Genomic DNA, 13,229 nt, shown 5'->3' on the forward strand with positions numbered 1-13,229 from the left:
CAGGGCTAGGAGCGGCTATCGCTGTGTCCAGACCCAAGAGCTCTCACCCAGAGGCGTCTGACCACAGGGAGTCTCATTCACAGGGTTGTGTTTGAACTGGCACTCAGATTTCTCAGAAGCAGTTTATGTACAAGGGTTTTTTTATGTGATGGGGAGTAAAGAGCAGCTCTGACCCTTTTAAATAACCTTCTTGTTTATGCAGTTCATCCCAGCTGTGATGGACCAGAATTAGGTCCACTACTAGTCCATCAGCTCTTCACTGCCTTTGAAATAATGCATGTTGAGTTCATGTTGAAATATCTTCCCTTAACCCTTTCCAGGCCTAATTAAACATCACATAGATACACATTTAATTTCCCCCCAATTGTGGGAGGCGGGCGGGTGGCTGTTACAGCCATAGCACTGGGGGAGTCATTGAATGGGAGAGAGCAAAGCAACACTGAGCATCTTTGTATTATTATCCCTTTCCATGTCAGCTGCTTTCCCTCCCTCATTTGTTACCATTACAGATGCTTACTTGTACTTGCAAAAGTGTATTTGGAACTTAACGGGGGGGGGCACAGATTATTGGAGGGGGGAGATAAAGCAGAAAAATACTGACCATTGAAAGAGTTAAGCATCCTCTCTCCCATTTCCTTGCCACTTATTCAACTATCCCAAAGCAACTTTTATGTAATAAAAATGGTTTTTGGGATTTCTGAAAATGTAACATTGAGCATAAAATCCATTTTTTCCATGTTCAACTTGTCTCTTGTCCAAATAGGAGAGCTAAGCACATGTATCAGCAATTAAAAATCTGACAGTTCCATGACCACACATTGTCGGCATCCTGTTTGTTTTCCCCCTCAAGCTTGTCTCAGCGCACACCCTTCTGTTTTGATCAGACTGGGAATGCACTACTCACTCAACATCCAAACACATGTTCTGGATTGTTTAACTCCACCCCCCCAAAAAAAATCCTCCCAGGAAATGTGCAAAATGGAATTTCCTGGGGCATGAATGCAGACATGCACAGAAGCTACTTCTGTTTAATCTGAAATTGCCATTTTAATTACTGAAATGGAGTATGTAGAGTTTTTGCTGCTAGTTCAGGTTAATCTCAACTTGATTCTAAATCGATAAAAAATGGCAACTTTCTCCCCGCAGAAACAGTGCAAAAATGATTTAAATTTTTTTTCATGGATCAGTTTATGCACAAAACAATATGCTGGAATATACTGTAAAACTTTGGGGCCAATAGTGAGCCTTAAAAAAACAACTGCAACAACCCAAAAGTAGCTTTTAACCAACCATTCAAATGTGGTAAAGCACCCCTTCCTCCTCCATTAGCATCCATTTCAAACATTTCATTGACTGTCTAGCTAAAGGAAGGGACAAAACTCTGATCATCCAACAAGACCCCACCCACCTCCAAACCTCTGCCTCTCACATAGCAAAAAGTGAGGTTGAGGAAGTATTTTTAAAAAAATATTCATTGTTTCTGGTTCTGCAAAGAAATGTTAAACTGTGAAGTAGTAAATGTATGACATGCAAAATACAGTTTCCAGCTGAGCGCAGAAAAAGGGGGATGAACGAAACACCTGCCGCCTCCCACAGATCACCTGCCAAAGAAACACCACACAAGTGTGCAAGAAAAAGACGACATAAGGTGCCTGGAAGCTCCGGTAGAATAAGCTCTGGCAAGAAGAAAGAAATAACTGAGACAACATCCAGAAATAAACGGGGCCCCAGATGGAAACAGAAATGGAAGGGGAAGCATGGGAGAAAGGGGAAGGAGAGGCAAAGACCCACCTGCCATTGGCAGTGGTTTGATCTGAACTTTCTCCTCCTCTACAGATTATTGCTGGGTAGGGATAATCTGGATTAAGGAAGGGGAAAGTGTGGGGCAACAGTGATTCCCAGGAAACATAATATGGATGTCACACATTATAAATGGTAGAAGCGCAAGAAGTTTATGGGCCACATTAAAGGAAGATATGGCTATACATCTTCCTTTAAGGAGCAATGGTAGCAATCCTTGGCTAGTTGGAGCTATCTAGAGACAACCCTCTCAGTAAGGAAGGGAAGGCAGAATATGGTGGTCATTCAGAGCTGGAATGTGGAGGACAGACTTGGTGCATGATGGAGGAGCACGATCTATTCTTATGCCATTTGTGGAGCAGACTTCCCCAAGATTAATTAGGGTAAGTGGGATCTGGTGCCTCAGGCACCAAAATATATAGGACTTGCATATATAGGGCTAGCCCTAGCAGAGACAGAATGTTTTGTACAGAAAAGAGACTTCAAGGCCCCTGGAGGGGGCAGGAATTGTTCTGTATTTATTGCCAATCAGTTTTCTAATCTAACCCTCCTAATTGCTTTCCCTAGCTGAAAACACCATCTAGACCAATATAAATATGTAGATTCCAGAGAGCTCTGTTTAATAACGTGGAGCTTGAACATAAAACTCTATTTGTTTGTCTCTGCTTATTTATGTCAAGATCAATTGTAATTAAAGATGAATTCAGCATCAAAAGAAGCATTTTAGCTGATCCTTCTCATCAGGAGAATCCCTTCCTCTTCTGCCCCCCTCCCCCCATAGATACCTGGACAGACGCAGGTGGCGCTGCGGTCTAAACCACTAAGCCTCTTGGATTTGCTGATCAGATGGTCAGTGGTTCGAATCCACGCTCGGGACGGGATGAGCCCCCGTTGCTTTGTCCCAGCTTCTGGCAACCTAGTAGTTTGAAAACACACCAGTGCAAGTAGATAAATAGGTATCTCTGTGGTGGGAAGGTAAATGACATTTCTGTGTCCTCTGGTTTCCATCACAGTGTCCCGTTGCACCAGAAGTGGTTTAGTCTTTCTGGCCACATGACCCGGAAAGCTGTCTGTGAACAAACACCAGCTCCCTCGGCCTGAAAGTGGAGATAAGCACTTCACCCCAAAATCGCCTTTGGCTGGACTTAAACATCCGAGGGTCCTTTAACTTTACCTTGTGATAACAGCTCCTTTTCCAGCAGGCATTTGCTCCCCTCCAAAAGAGAGAGAGAGAGAGAGAGAGAGAGAGAGAGAGAGAGATTTTGATATGAATTATAGAAGGTTTTGTGACACTATTGTGGCAGCAACAAAAGCTGTCAAAAATGAGAATTATTAACCATAATATAATCTGGATGGACAGTGCTGCTCATTCTCCAGGGAACTGTTCCCATATGGTTTATTTTAAACATGTTATGTAAACTGTGGGAATGGGCAACAAATTACTAAAAGGCAAGGAATAAGGAAAAGTGCTTGTCTAATTCCTGAAGAGGCATATTTCATTTCATGATTTTCTTAAATCCACTTTCACAGATTAAGAAAGACCACTTTCAAAATACTCAGAGCAGTTCCACATGCCTCAGATAGATATTATTTGGTGCATATGTATCTGAAGACACCCTGGTGTAGGGGGCACTCCAGAAAAAAAACACTTAAAAGGGTTTTTTCTTTCAAAAATCCCAACCATTATAAACTGTGCCCCAGGCCTGATTTTTAAAAAGCTCTTTTGCAAGAGACTAAATTGTCTGATGAGCAGCTTCTTGACATGACTGTCATCAAGGTAGACAGTTACGGCCAGTTCAGAGAGGGAAGCTGCTCTCCAGGACTCCAGGACTGTGTGTTTGTATCTCAGCCCAGTGTTTCACTTCTCCCAAGAAAAGACCGTCCTGATCTGGGACAGAGAACATCCTTGTCCCCTCCCACATGATCTAAAGTGGCTGGAGCTACATCAGAAGCCATCATAAAAAGCTGTTGGCAACCCTGCTCCAAATTAGTGACATCTATCCATTTTTCTAGGTAGTAGAAATGGAGATAATTTTAGCTTTATATCCATGCATATTTGTTGATTTATTTTAACAGTTGTCATTTGCTTTGAAGCCAGAGGAAACGGTGGGGGGGGGGCTATAAATAAATTTTAGTGCCAAAGATACGTAAAATGGTCACAAAGCACATTCATCATATGGACAAAGCACTTCTGTTCCATTGGATTCAGTTACACCTTATAAACAATACATTAAGCTGAATTCCTATTGATCCAGAAGGTAATAGAAGCTGCAACATGCACACTGAAAACATTTCAAAAATAAAAATAATTTGCATTATACCAAGCCTCTCTTGTTTGCCATTTTACTCCCCATGATTCTGCTTAAACATTATCCTCTTGGTAGCTAGTTTGTCCATTTTGGTGGCACATGCACTTCAGTTTTCAACAGCTGTAATTTCAGTTTGTTCTTACCCTGTAACCCCTTTTTTAAATGTTCAGTATGCTTGGAGAGCCCTTCCTATTTGTATACAATTAGCACAACCACACATTCTCTGGGCTGCATCCTGGGGTTTTGCGACTCTAAATTCTATTGCAGCTGCCTTGTTTCTCTGCTTTCCTGTTTGCTATGACTTGCCAGCCATAGTTAATTCCAGGTAACTTGTTTCCTTTTCTTTCTATGGCTGCTAATTTCTCTGGTCTATTTTCGGATTTGCTCTCCCTAATGTACACAAAGCGCTTCTGATTGTTTACCCCGGTGCCTCCAGAGACTGACAAAGCCTCCGGGCTGCTGCTGTTTATTGTACCCCCTTGGACTGTTAAAGGTTTGTTTTCAACCAGAGAAGCAGGTCGGCCTGAGTTGTGATAAAGACCAATGGCGCAGATCACCTTACCAACCTCTTCTGCTGCACAGTGTGAGATGAGGGCCCATTTTATATATTTATTTTTACCTTTCAAATTGATTTCACTTTCTCATAAATACTCATTTAGCTGTGGGTGGTAACAGTTCACTCTGAGTTTATAGGTGCTTTTTTGTTTTTTTTTTTTTTTGCTGTTGGTACAAGAGTACCTCTTCGATTTACTTCTCTCCTGTCTGCTAGCTGCAGCAAGTCAAAATTGCAGGCTACTGGTGAGGTGAGCAGCTTATAATATATGATAATCAATACTTCAAACCTGCTTTGTGTGATGTGACATAAAAAAGGAAAGCAAGGAAGGTGAATAAAAGAGACAGAAAGCTGCTGATGTCCCCCCCCCCTCCCTTCTTTCCCCCCAACCCAGTGGGACAAAAGCTCAGAGAGAAGGGGTAGGTTTTCCCTTCAAGGTCAATGCGTGCTTATTTCCTCTTAAAACCACTCTCCCCTCTTCATATTTAATTCAGTTGGTGCTAGGAATCCCTGGTAGCTCAAGTGGACGTTTAGTCAATACTGCAAGCATAAATACAAACCAGGATCGTTAGTTCACACGTTCAGAGGAAAGTAGTGGAGTCAGCCGTAGTGACGTAGGTCGGTTCCAGCAGATGAGACCAGGCGAGCTGAGATGGTTGCCTTGGGAAATTGTGGGCCACCATTCAGGGGGGCAGAGTGGGAGGCAGGCACCTCTGACCTGGGTGGCAGAAAGGGATACGGAGAGCTGCTCTAATGGCAATGGAAGCCCTTTCCTGCACAGGCCCCCTGCGCCAGGGTTTGGGGAGGCAGGGAACAAGGAATATGCCTTCTCATGAGCAGCTCTTGCTCATCTTGATGGGGTTTGCCCATTTGAGGTTTCCAGTAGAGCATGCAACGTGTCTTTAGGAGTGTGTGCTTGGAGAAATGCCATCTGGATTTCCCTTGTCCCCTGACACCCAAATGTCTTGGACTGGCCTTGTCACTTAGGTAAGGTTTTGAAGTGGGAGGATGGACCACCTGCACAGAGAACAAGGGGGCTCTTTCTGGAGGGAGTGGTGAAAACAAAAAAGACTCTTTCAGCCAGTTTCTTTCTAAAAACGTTTTCTGCCTCTTCCACCTTCAGCCTGTTGTCTGGTTTGTGTGGCTGCCTCCTTTCCCTGGTGTATTTTAAAGGGAGATCATCTTCATTATTGCTCAGGAAGTTGCTCAGAAAATCCTAATAGCAGTGGACTAACTGGCAAAACTTGTATAATTGGATATGGTTTGGATGTTCCTGATGTGGTTTGTGACGTGGCATTGTGACGTGGGTGGGAGCAGGACTGCCATTCAAAAACAAAAATGCCAGTGATTCTACTGGGTTTGTCATAGTCCACCAGATGTGGCTTAGGTAGTTTGGAAACTGTTTTGTGAGCTGCTGTGGAAGCCGTCAGGCCAAAAAGCAACACAGAAACATCAAGATACAGAAAATAAAGTAATTCTGTGAATCCCTGCCACGTCCTCAGAAGGATATATTAATCACTGCCATCCATAGACTGGCTTGGTACACATCTATGCATTGAAAGTTTCTAGTAGTAATGTTCTGATTTTTGTGTTTTTTACACAGTTGTAGAGTGGCCAGAGCAATCTATATGGGATATTTTCATTTTTATGTATTTTGTTTTACAATTCTTAAATAATATATGGAAGGATGATAGTTCTTTTAGGAGATAATATGCAAAGTATTAAAGCCCTACACATGCAATCAGCTTATTTATACTCTGGACATCATCCAGCCAAGGTTAAGCACATAAGTCCCACTGACTTCAACCAAAGACAGTTAAATGTATGTGTGTTTAAAAGCCCCCATTGAAATGAACAGGGATTAGATGTAATTTAACTAGGACTATATTGTGTTCAGTGTTCATTTTTTGTTCATTGATTGACAGGGCTTTACAGAATACTCGGGAAACACAGACTGTTGTTGTTAAGGAAATTCACTTTCTTATTTTCTATTTTACTCCTTTACTTCTTTCATATTTATTCCTTTGAAAACCAGTTTCTAGGTTCTGTCACACATTGGTGTGACCAGCATACCGAACCAGGCTGGGGTGTGTGTCATGATATGGAGATGAAAGTGGGTATCTGCAGATGGGGGGGGGGGTGATGTCCCAGGGCTCAGTGGCTGACACTCAGCCCAGTGGTACAAAGTGAATAGCTACAATCAGTTGAGATACAGTAAAACCTGCCCCTTCTTCCTTCCACTGGGATCGCCATGGACAGGATTAGCTCCTATGTTAGCTGTACCCCTTAGTCCACCCTGTTACTTTTTCTCATGCTACTGAATCCCTGCAATTCAGCCTTACCAAGAAATCCAAAGCACTGCACTTGGGGGATAAAGCTTGCCCCTTACTCCTGTCACTGGGTGGTCAGCCAGCAGGAATCTCATGGAAGGTTCATTGTGTCCAGGACACATTTTTCACATGTGCACACCACCCGCCCTTCCTCTAAATGCACTCACACATACACACTGCCCATTGTAACTCCAGGCATTTTGATAATTCTCATGAGAATATCATGGCAGAGAAAAGAAAATCCACTTTGTTAACGATTCTTGAGAAAAGAGAAGAAAGCAATCTGACTGGAAAATATTATCAGCTGTAAGAAAACGTAAATGTATGACACTTCCTAATAGTAAGTGCTGCAGAAATCAAATTTTCCAACAGATTCTTACCAAAACAAAAGCAAAAAAGATAAAAGCCAATTACACGATCCATACTCATGTCTAATAAAACAGCTGCAATAGCTCTTTTGACAAGCTTGTACTCAATGCGCAGAAGCGGAAAAATTCCATTCCTGTGTTTTTTGCTAGAAAAGGAAGCTTTTTGAGAAACACTTTTTATTACACGACTGCCATGCAACAAAACATTTACAAACAACAGAGATGTCAAAGATGAAAGCTCAGCTTGCTTAATTTTTATGAAGTGTTTGTGTTTATGTAGAGTCAGCCATTGTTCGGTTATTGGTTCTTGTGTTAAAAAGTAATACTGATAATTCCTCTTGAGTTAGTTCACTACCATTTGCTCTTCTCTCAAACGATTTAAGCAGTAGCGAGACAAACAGATTTCTACCACAGATTAGTTTACAGATGAAGCTCAGTTCCATAGAGAGCAGCTCCCTCAAGGCCCCTTTCTGCTTCCTTTGGGCTACAGAGCCACTGATGTACCTTGAGAATAGTTCTAAATAAATCGATGGTCTCAACTTGTTGGTTTATGCAATGCTCCTGAAATGTTTTAATTATGATTCCTTTTGTAATGAGGATGGCCAGTGATCAAATAAGCAAGCTGTGATCTGATTGAGGCAGCTGATTAATGACTTTAAAAGCATTGTATTCCCCCCCCCTTGTTTGTTTTTGCAGAACAAGAGGAGTGTGTTAATTGCACAGATGAATGCCGAGTGCTTGGTCATTCTGACAGATGTTGGATGCCCCAGTTCCCTGCTGCCAACCAGGCTGAAAATGCAGATTATCGAACAAATCTCTTTGTCCCCACAGTGGAAGCTAATGTTGAGACTGAGACTTACGAAACTGTGAACCCCACGGGGAAAAAGACTTTTTGTACATTTGGGAAAGACAAGAGAGAGCACACTATTCTCATTGCCAATGTGAAACCTTATCTCAAAGCCAAACGTGCCCTGAGCCCTCTCCTCCAAGAGGTTCCCTCAGCATCAAGCAGCCCAACCAAGACCTGTATTGAGCCTTGCACCTCAACAAAAGGACCGCTGGATAGTTGCGAAGTCAAAACAGGAGCCTTGGCTGACCCCAGCAGCCAGTACATGACAGCCAGTGACAGCCAGTACCTATCTCCTAGTAAACAGTCCAGAGACGCTGCCTTCATTGCGTCCGATCAGATGGCCAGGGTCTTTGCTGAGGTGCATTCCCGGGTGAGCCGAGACTCCGCTGAGATGGACTCTGTGTTGGAGCAGATAGACCGTTCAAACAGGGAACTAGGGAGAGAGTCAGTGGATGCAGAGGAAGTAGTGCGGGAGATTGACAAGCTTTTGCAGGACTGTCGGGGAAATGACCCTGTAGCTGTGAGGAAATGAAACAAAAACCACAAAAGACAGCCTGGCATTTGTTTGCTTCTTCTGCTGAATTAAAAAAAAAAAAAAATCTCCCCTGGTTCTAAAATTTATACAGGGATGAACGAAGACCAATGCTGCTTTAAGGCTTTTAGTGAACATCTGAAGTGCCCACAAGTATGTTCTTTTCACTGCTCTATCTTTTTCCACAGATAACACTGGTTTCGTTTTTACCAAACTTTCATTAGAACGGCGTGATGTATGTTAACAAGAAGGAAGGAGGAGGGAGAAAAATGATGCCACTTTGACAATCTAATAGAAAGATATAAAGGGAAAATAGGCAAATGGAACCTGATATTTTAGGATTGATAGTTGTTCACTGTTTATGTGTAGACTCCATAAAAAGCAGGGTGGAATAGTTCTCTGATAGATTTCCAGCGGTCATTATAGGCTTCTACTGAAAATCCCAAAATCAGAAACCAAGAAACAAAAAGTCTTGTAGTCAACCAGGCCCCACCAAGAATTAACACTCATTTGTGACAACCATTTCTGTATAAAGTTATCTGCCACCAAAAAAAAAAAAAAGGGAAAAAAAGAGAAAGAAACCCAAGAATCCATTCCATAACATTGTTCAGCAAAAATATTCTGGTCATTAGTAACCCAGCTCATGCCATATTAAAGTTAAATGTGAAATGATAGAGTCCTTGTTTGTCCTGCACCTGCATCAACTAACTCACGTGGAAAGGAGAGGGGGGGAATGCTTTAGTGTCCAGCAAAACTTCTAGGCTAGCAGTATGTTTTAAACCTGAGGCATAATATGAGATCACAAATAATAATTACCTTTTCATAGGTAATATTAGAGGAGACAAATTAACATTATTAACACCTTTTGTAATTCATTTGTGGACACTAAAATAGCTCAAGTGAGTGCAAACATTTCAGACATCAACACAAATCCACACAAAACCATTTAAATGTGCAAATGTAAGAAGATTCAATGTGTTTACATCAAATGACATATTTTTATTGATTTATTGCAGATTCAGTGCATTTGAGCCAAATTGTTGAGTGTATAAGAGCTATATTGTGTATTTTATTAAATTAATATATAGTTGTGTTGCAAAAAAAATATATTTGGGCTTATGATGTAAATGGCAAGTGTTGCCTCAGTAGCTGTCAAACTCTATGAGTTTTGTTCTCTCCTTTTCTTTCTTTCCTTCCCCCTGTTGGAGTGTGGAAAGCAGAGCCTCAGAGCAGTCTCTTGTTTAATGTATGGTCTACCAAGTACCACAGTACATAATCTGTTCAAAATGTGTCTTGAGTGAGTTGATGGAGCTAACTGAACGGCCGACAAATACATCCATCAGTCATGGTTATGTGCAAGTCCTTGTAGAAGCTTCTGTCGCAACCCATGTTTAATAACAAAAATTACACTTGAACCAACACCTGGAACCTTGTTCTTTACTGAGCTTCGTCACTCACTCACATGAACACAGGCCGTCTGTTTAGATATCACAGTCATGGTTGAATTCTCAAATTACTCTAATATTTCAAAGTTTCATACTAGACTTCGGTTCATGGAGCATGAAAATGCTTTGGTGCCCATGTGGTACAAACAATCTTTTGTCTGGTTTCCTGGAAATTACTGTTACATTGACTGAGGTTTCAGCTTGAGCTCACAGCCCTCCTTCTCTCTCTCCTATCATCCTCTATTATTAGAATTTTTGGTAATTTTATTCGCTCTCTGTCCATTGCACACACTTTTCTATGTGCTGTTCCGCATTTGATTCTTACGAAAGCTACGTTTTAAAATTAATGTTTTCTTTGAATTAAATTTGTAAGTACAACTGAGCACCATAAAACATTCATATATCTCCTTAGTTCCCCATATCTGTGTTTTGGGTAAACTGTGCAACATAGCAGCAATATTAAATATGAACCCATCATTTTCTTACTTTTTTTTTCAGTGTGAAAAGCAAACTTACTTCAGGCTGGCAAATTTCAGGCTCCACAGCCATTCTTTTACTTCAAATTCCACATTTTTCACTCCACTAAAGAAGTGAGAGAGTAGTATCAGAGGTGATGTTATGTTAGTTGTGCAATGGTTATCACATCCTTAAAAGCAAAATAGGACTAAAAATAATTCCCTGTCCTTGTATCTGAAAACAGCTCACTTTGAACTTGGTTTCCATCACACAGAGTTGGGCTCTGTTATTTAGGAGCAGGAGCTGCCTTGTTTCCTGACATTTAAGATTGCTTCGGGGTGACCCTCCTTGCATCTCCTTGCAGCTGACAGGGGGGGGCGCTCACCTGACCTCTGCTCAGTCACATCACTGCTGCTTTCTGGGAGATGGAGACGAAGGTGGGAGGTGGTGGTGAGGTTAGCATGGTGCAAACACAGGCAGGAGTGCCAGGTTGGCTCTCGGGGTGCATTGCACTGCACTGACCTTGCCACCACCTCCCATTTCCCAACATCACAAGGTGAGATGGGCACCGCTGCCTCACCATGGCATCTGTTCCTGCCTCGAAGTGATGGTAGCAGGAAATGACAATTCCTTTGATATAGTTTTCAAATCACCTACAAATTGTGGAGTCTGGATGTCTCCTAAGTGACATTCTGAGGTCTGCATGTGCTCCTGCCCATGTTGAACGCCATATGCCCCAGACAACTTTGAATTGTTACCCGAGAGCCCATTATTGAATTAACAAAATGGCCATGTTTGATATTTGAAGCTCCTCTTCATAATTAATTGATACAAATCAATTTATGTATCTAAAATGTGTTGTTCTGAGTGCTATAAAGTATTATTTTACCAGGAAATATTTTCTAAGCTAGTGTAGCTTTGACATCTGAAATATCCTTCTTAGAAAGGAGCACCAGGCGTGTAGTTACTGCCAGCAACATAATTCTTCCGTAGAAGCTTAGTTTCTGTGTATAAGCAATGTTAAGTGATGGAGGTAAAATGTATTTTCTAAAAGGTTGCAGCATTAAGTAACCAGTTACTGTTACATGTCTGAAGACATAAACACACACACACATGCAGAGCTTTCCCAGAAAGGCCTTTGCCAATGTAAAAAAACAATTTACCTTAAGGCGCTCTGTCACTGGGATTTACTAGCTCTAGCTCTTTAACACATTATCTGTATTTAGTTGTGATTATTTATTTACCAGGCTTAGGTAATGCAATGCTCATGACTCACAGCTGTAATGCTCAGTTTAGGAAATCTTGCTTTTATTTAATTTAGCTGTCAATTACTAGGCCCCATAGAACTCTGGGATGCTGTTTGTGTCTGAAGCATTGTTTTGCTTCCTGGCCTGACAAATGTGAAACAGAAAAGGGGTGAAGCAGCAAGGCTGTGCTTGTTGGGTCTGTTCACACAATCACCCAAGCCCTGCTCAGGCATTTCTTTCTTGTATCCATGGAGAGGTCACAAGGCAGGCTGGGAAGACTTCAGGCTTACAGGACCTGCCTTGCTTTGTTAGTAGAACCTCAAGGTTCACCAGTTGAAACCAGGCGCAAAACAGTGGTTCAGGAGAGTAGATTATGAAACAGCCATTTGTTTTCAGGATCATAATTGAGCTCTTAGTTCTTCACACATAAAAATCAGCTCCCAATTCCCCCCAGCTCACAGCTCTCTTAATTTCAGCAGCCTAATTGAGAAGAGTGAAAGGCCTTTTTTTTGCTTCTGTTAAACAATTGGGGAGACAGAAACACTTGCAGATCTTCAGCAGATCACCCAGAATTTTACCAGTTGATGCTGATCTGTCTTCTGAAAACTGCTCAGGGGCTGAAACTGTGGCCATTCAAGTCCTATTTAGAAACACAGGAAGCTGCCTTATAGCAGGCCAGACCATTGATCCATATAGCTCAGCATGGTACCCACTGACTGGCTCTCCAGGTTTCAGGCAGGCATCTCTTACAGCCCAGCCTGAACCCTGAAATGCAAAGCAGATGCCCTGCTTCTGAGCAATGGACCTTCCCCCTGGTGCTCATGAATGTGCTCTACATGCTGCCTCCTCCCACTCCCCAGCTGACATTCCGGCATTGAGCAGGAAGGTCTGGAGGAGGATTACAAGCCTAGGTGACCAAACACAGTTACAGTCCTTCCTGCAAACAGGAAGCTTGACCAGACAAGAAGGGCCTGAACAGAGCTGCCATGGCCACAGTATCAGGTCATGATGTGCAAATCAGCCCCACCACAGTTGGATGCCACAGCTGGAATGCTCCTGTCATGCCAATGGCATGAGCTGCGATGCTGCTCCCACACTGAGAGGCAAAACACACAACCGGGGGGGGGGGGGGCTTCTGATAGATCTGTTGCCCTGGATCACACCAGTCAGAAGTACAGCTCAGGAGCAGATGGTATGGACATCCAAACTTTTAAATTCCCTCTAGGAAAAATGCCCCTTAACAGGCTGTGAGCATTTTGCAGTGGAAGTGTGTTGTGCTCCGTATTTGTTTAGTTATTTCATAATTTATAAACCGCTCTACATTCAAAGAATATTAAAA

The 13,229-nt window shown here is 42.2% G+C and overlaps 1 protein-coding gene across 9 annotated transcripts in view; it reads left to right on the forward strand.

Annotated features, from left to right (window-relative positions):
- Positions 1 to 9,323, forward strand: part of PCDH17 (protocadherin 17) — a 137,002-nt gene extending 127,679 nt beyond the window's left edge. For 5 of the 9 annotated variants that reach the window (XM_081198273.1, XM_081198277.1, XM_081198278.1 and 2 more), the window contains one exon: positions 8,057 to 9,323. In XM_081198273.1, the coding sequence (XP_081054399.1) occupies positions 8,057 to 8,742 (686 nt within the window). In that variant the 3' untranslated portion in view covers positions 8,743 to 9,323. The remainder of the gene's footprint in view (positions 1 to 8,056) is intronic. The other 4 variants (XM_081198274.1, XM_081198275.1, XR_014009192.1 and 1 more) reach the window with 3 other exon arrangements.
- The last annotated feature ends 3,906 nt before the right edge of the window (positions 9,324 to 13,229 follow it).

The sequence above is a fragment of the Podarcis bocagei genome, assembly GCF_964188305.1.
Source record: "Podarcis bocagei genome assembly, chromosome: 6".
NCBI lineage: Eukaryota > Metazoa > Chordata > Lepidosauria > Squamata > Lacertidae > Podarcis > Podarcis bocagei.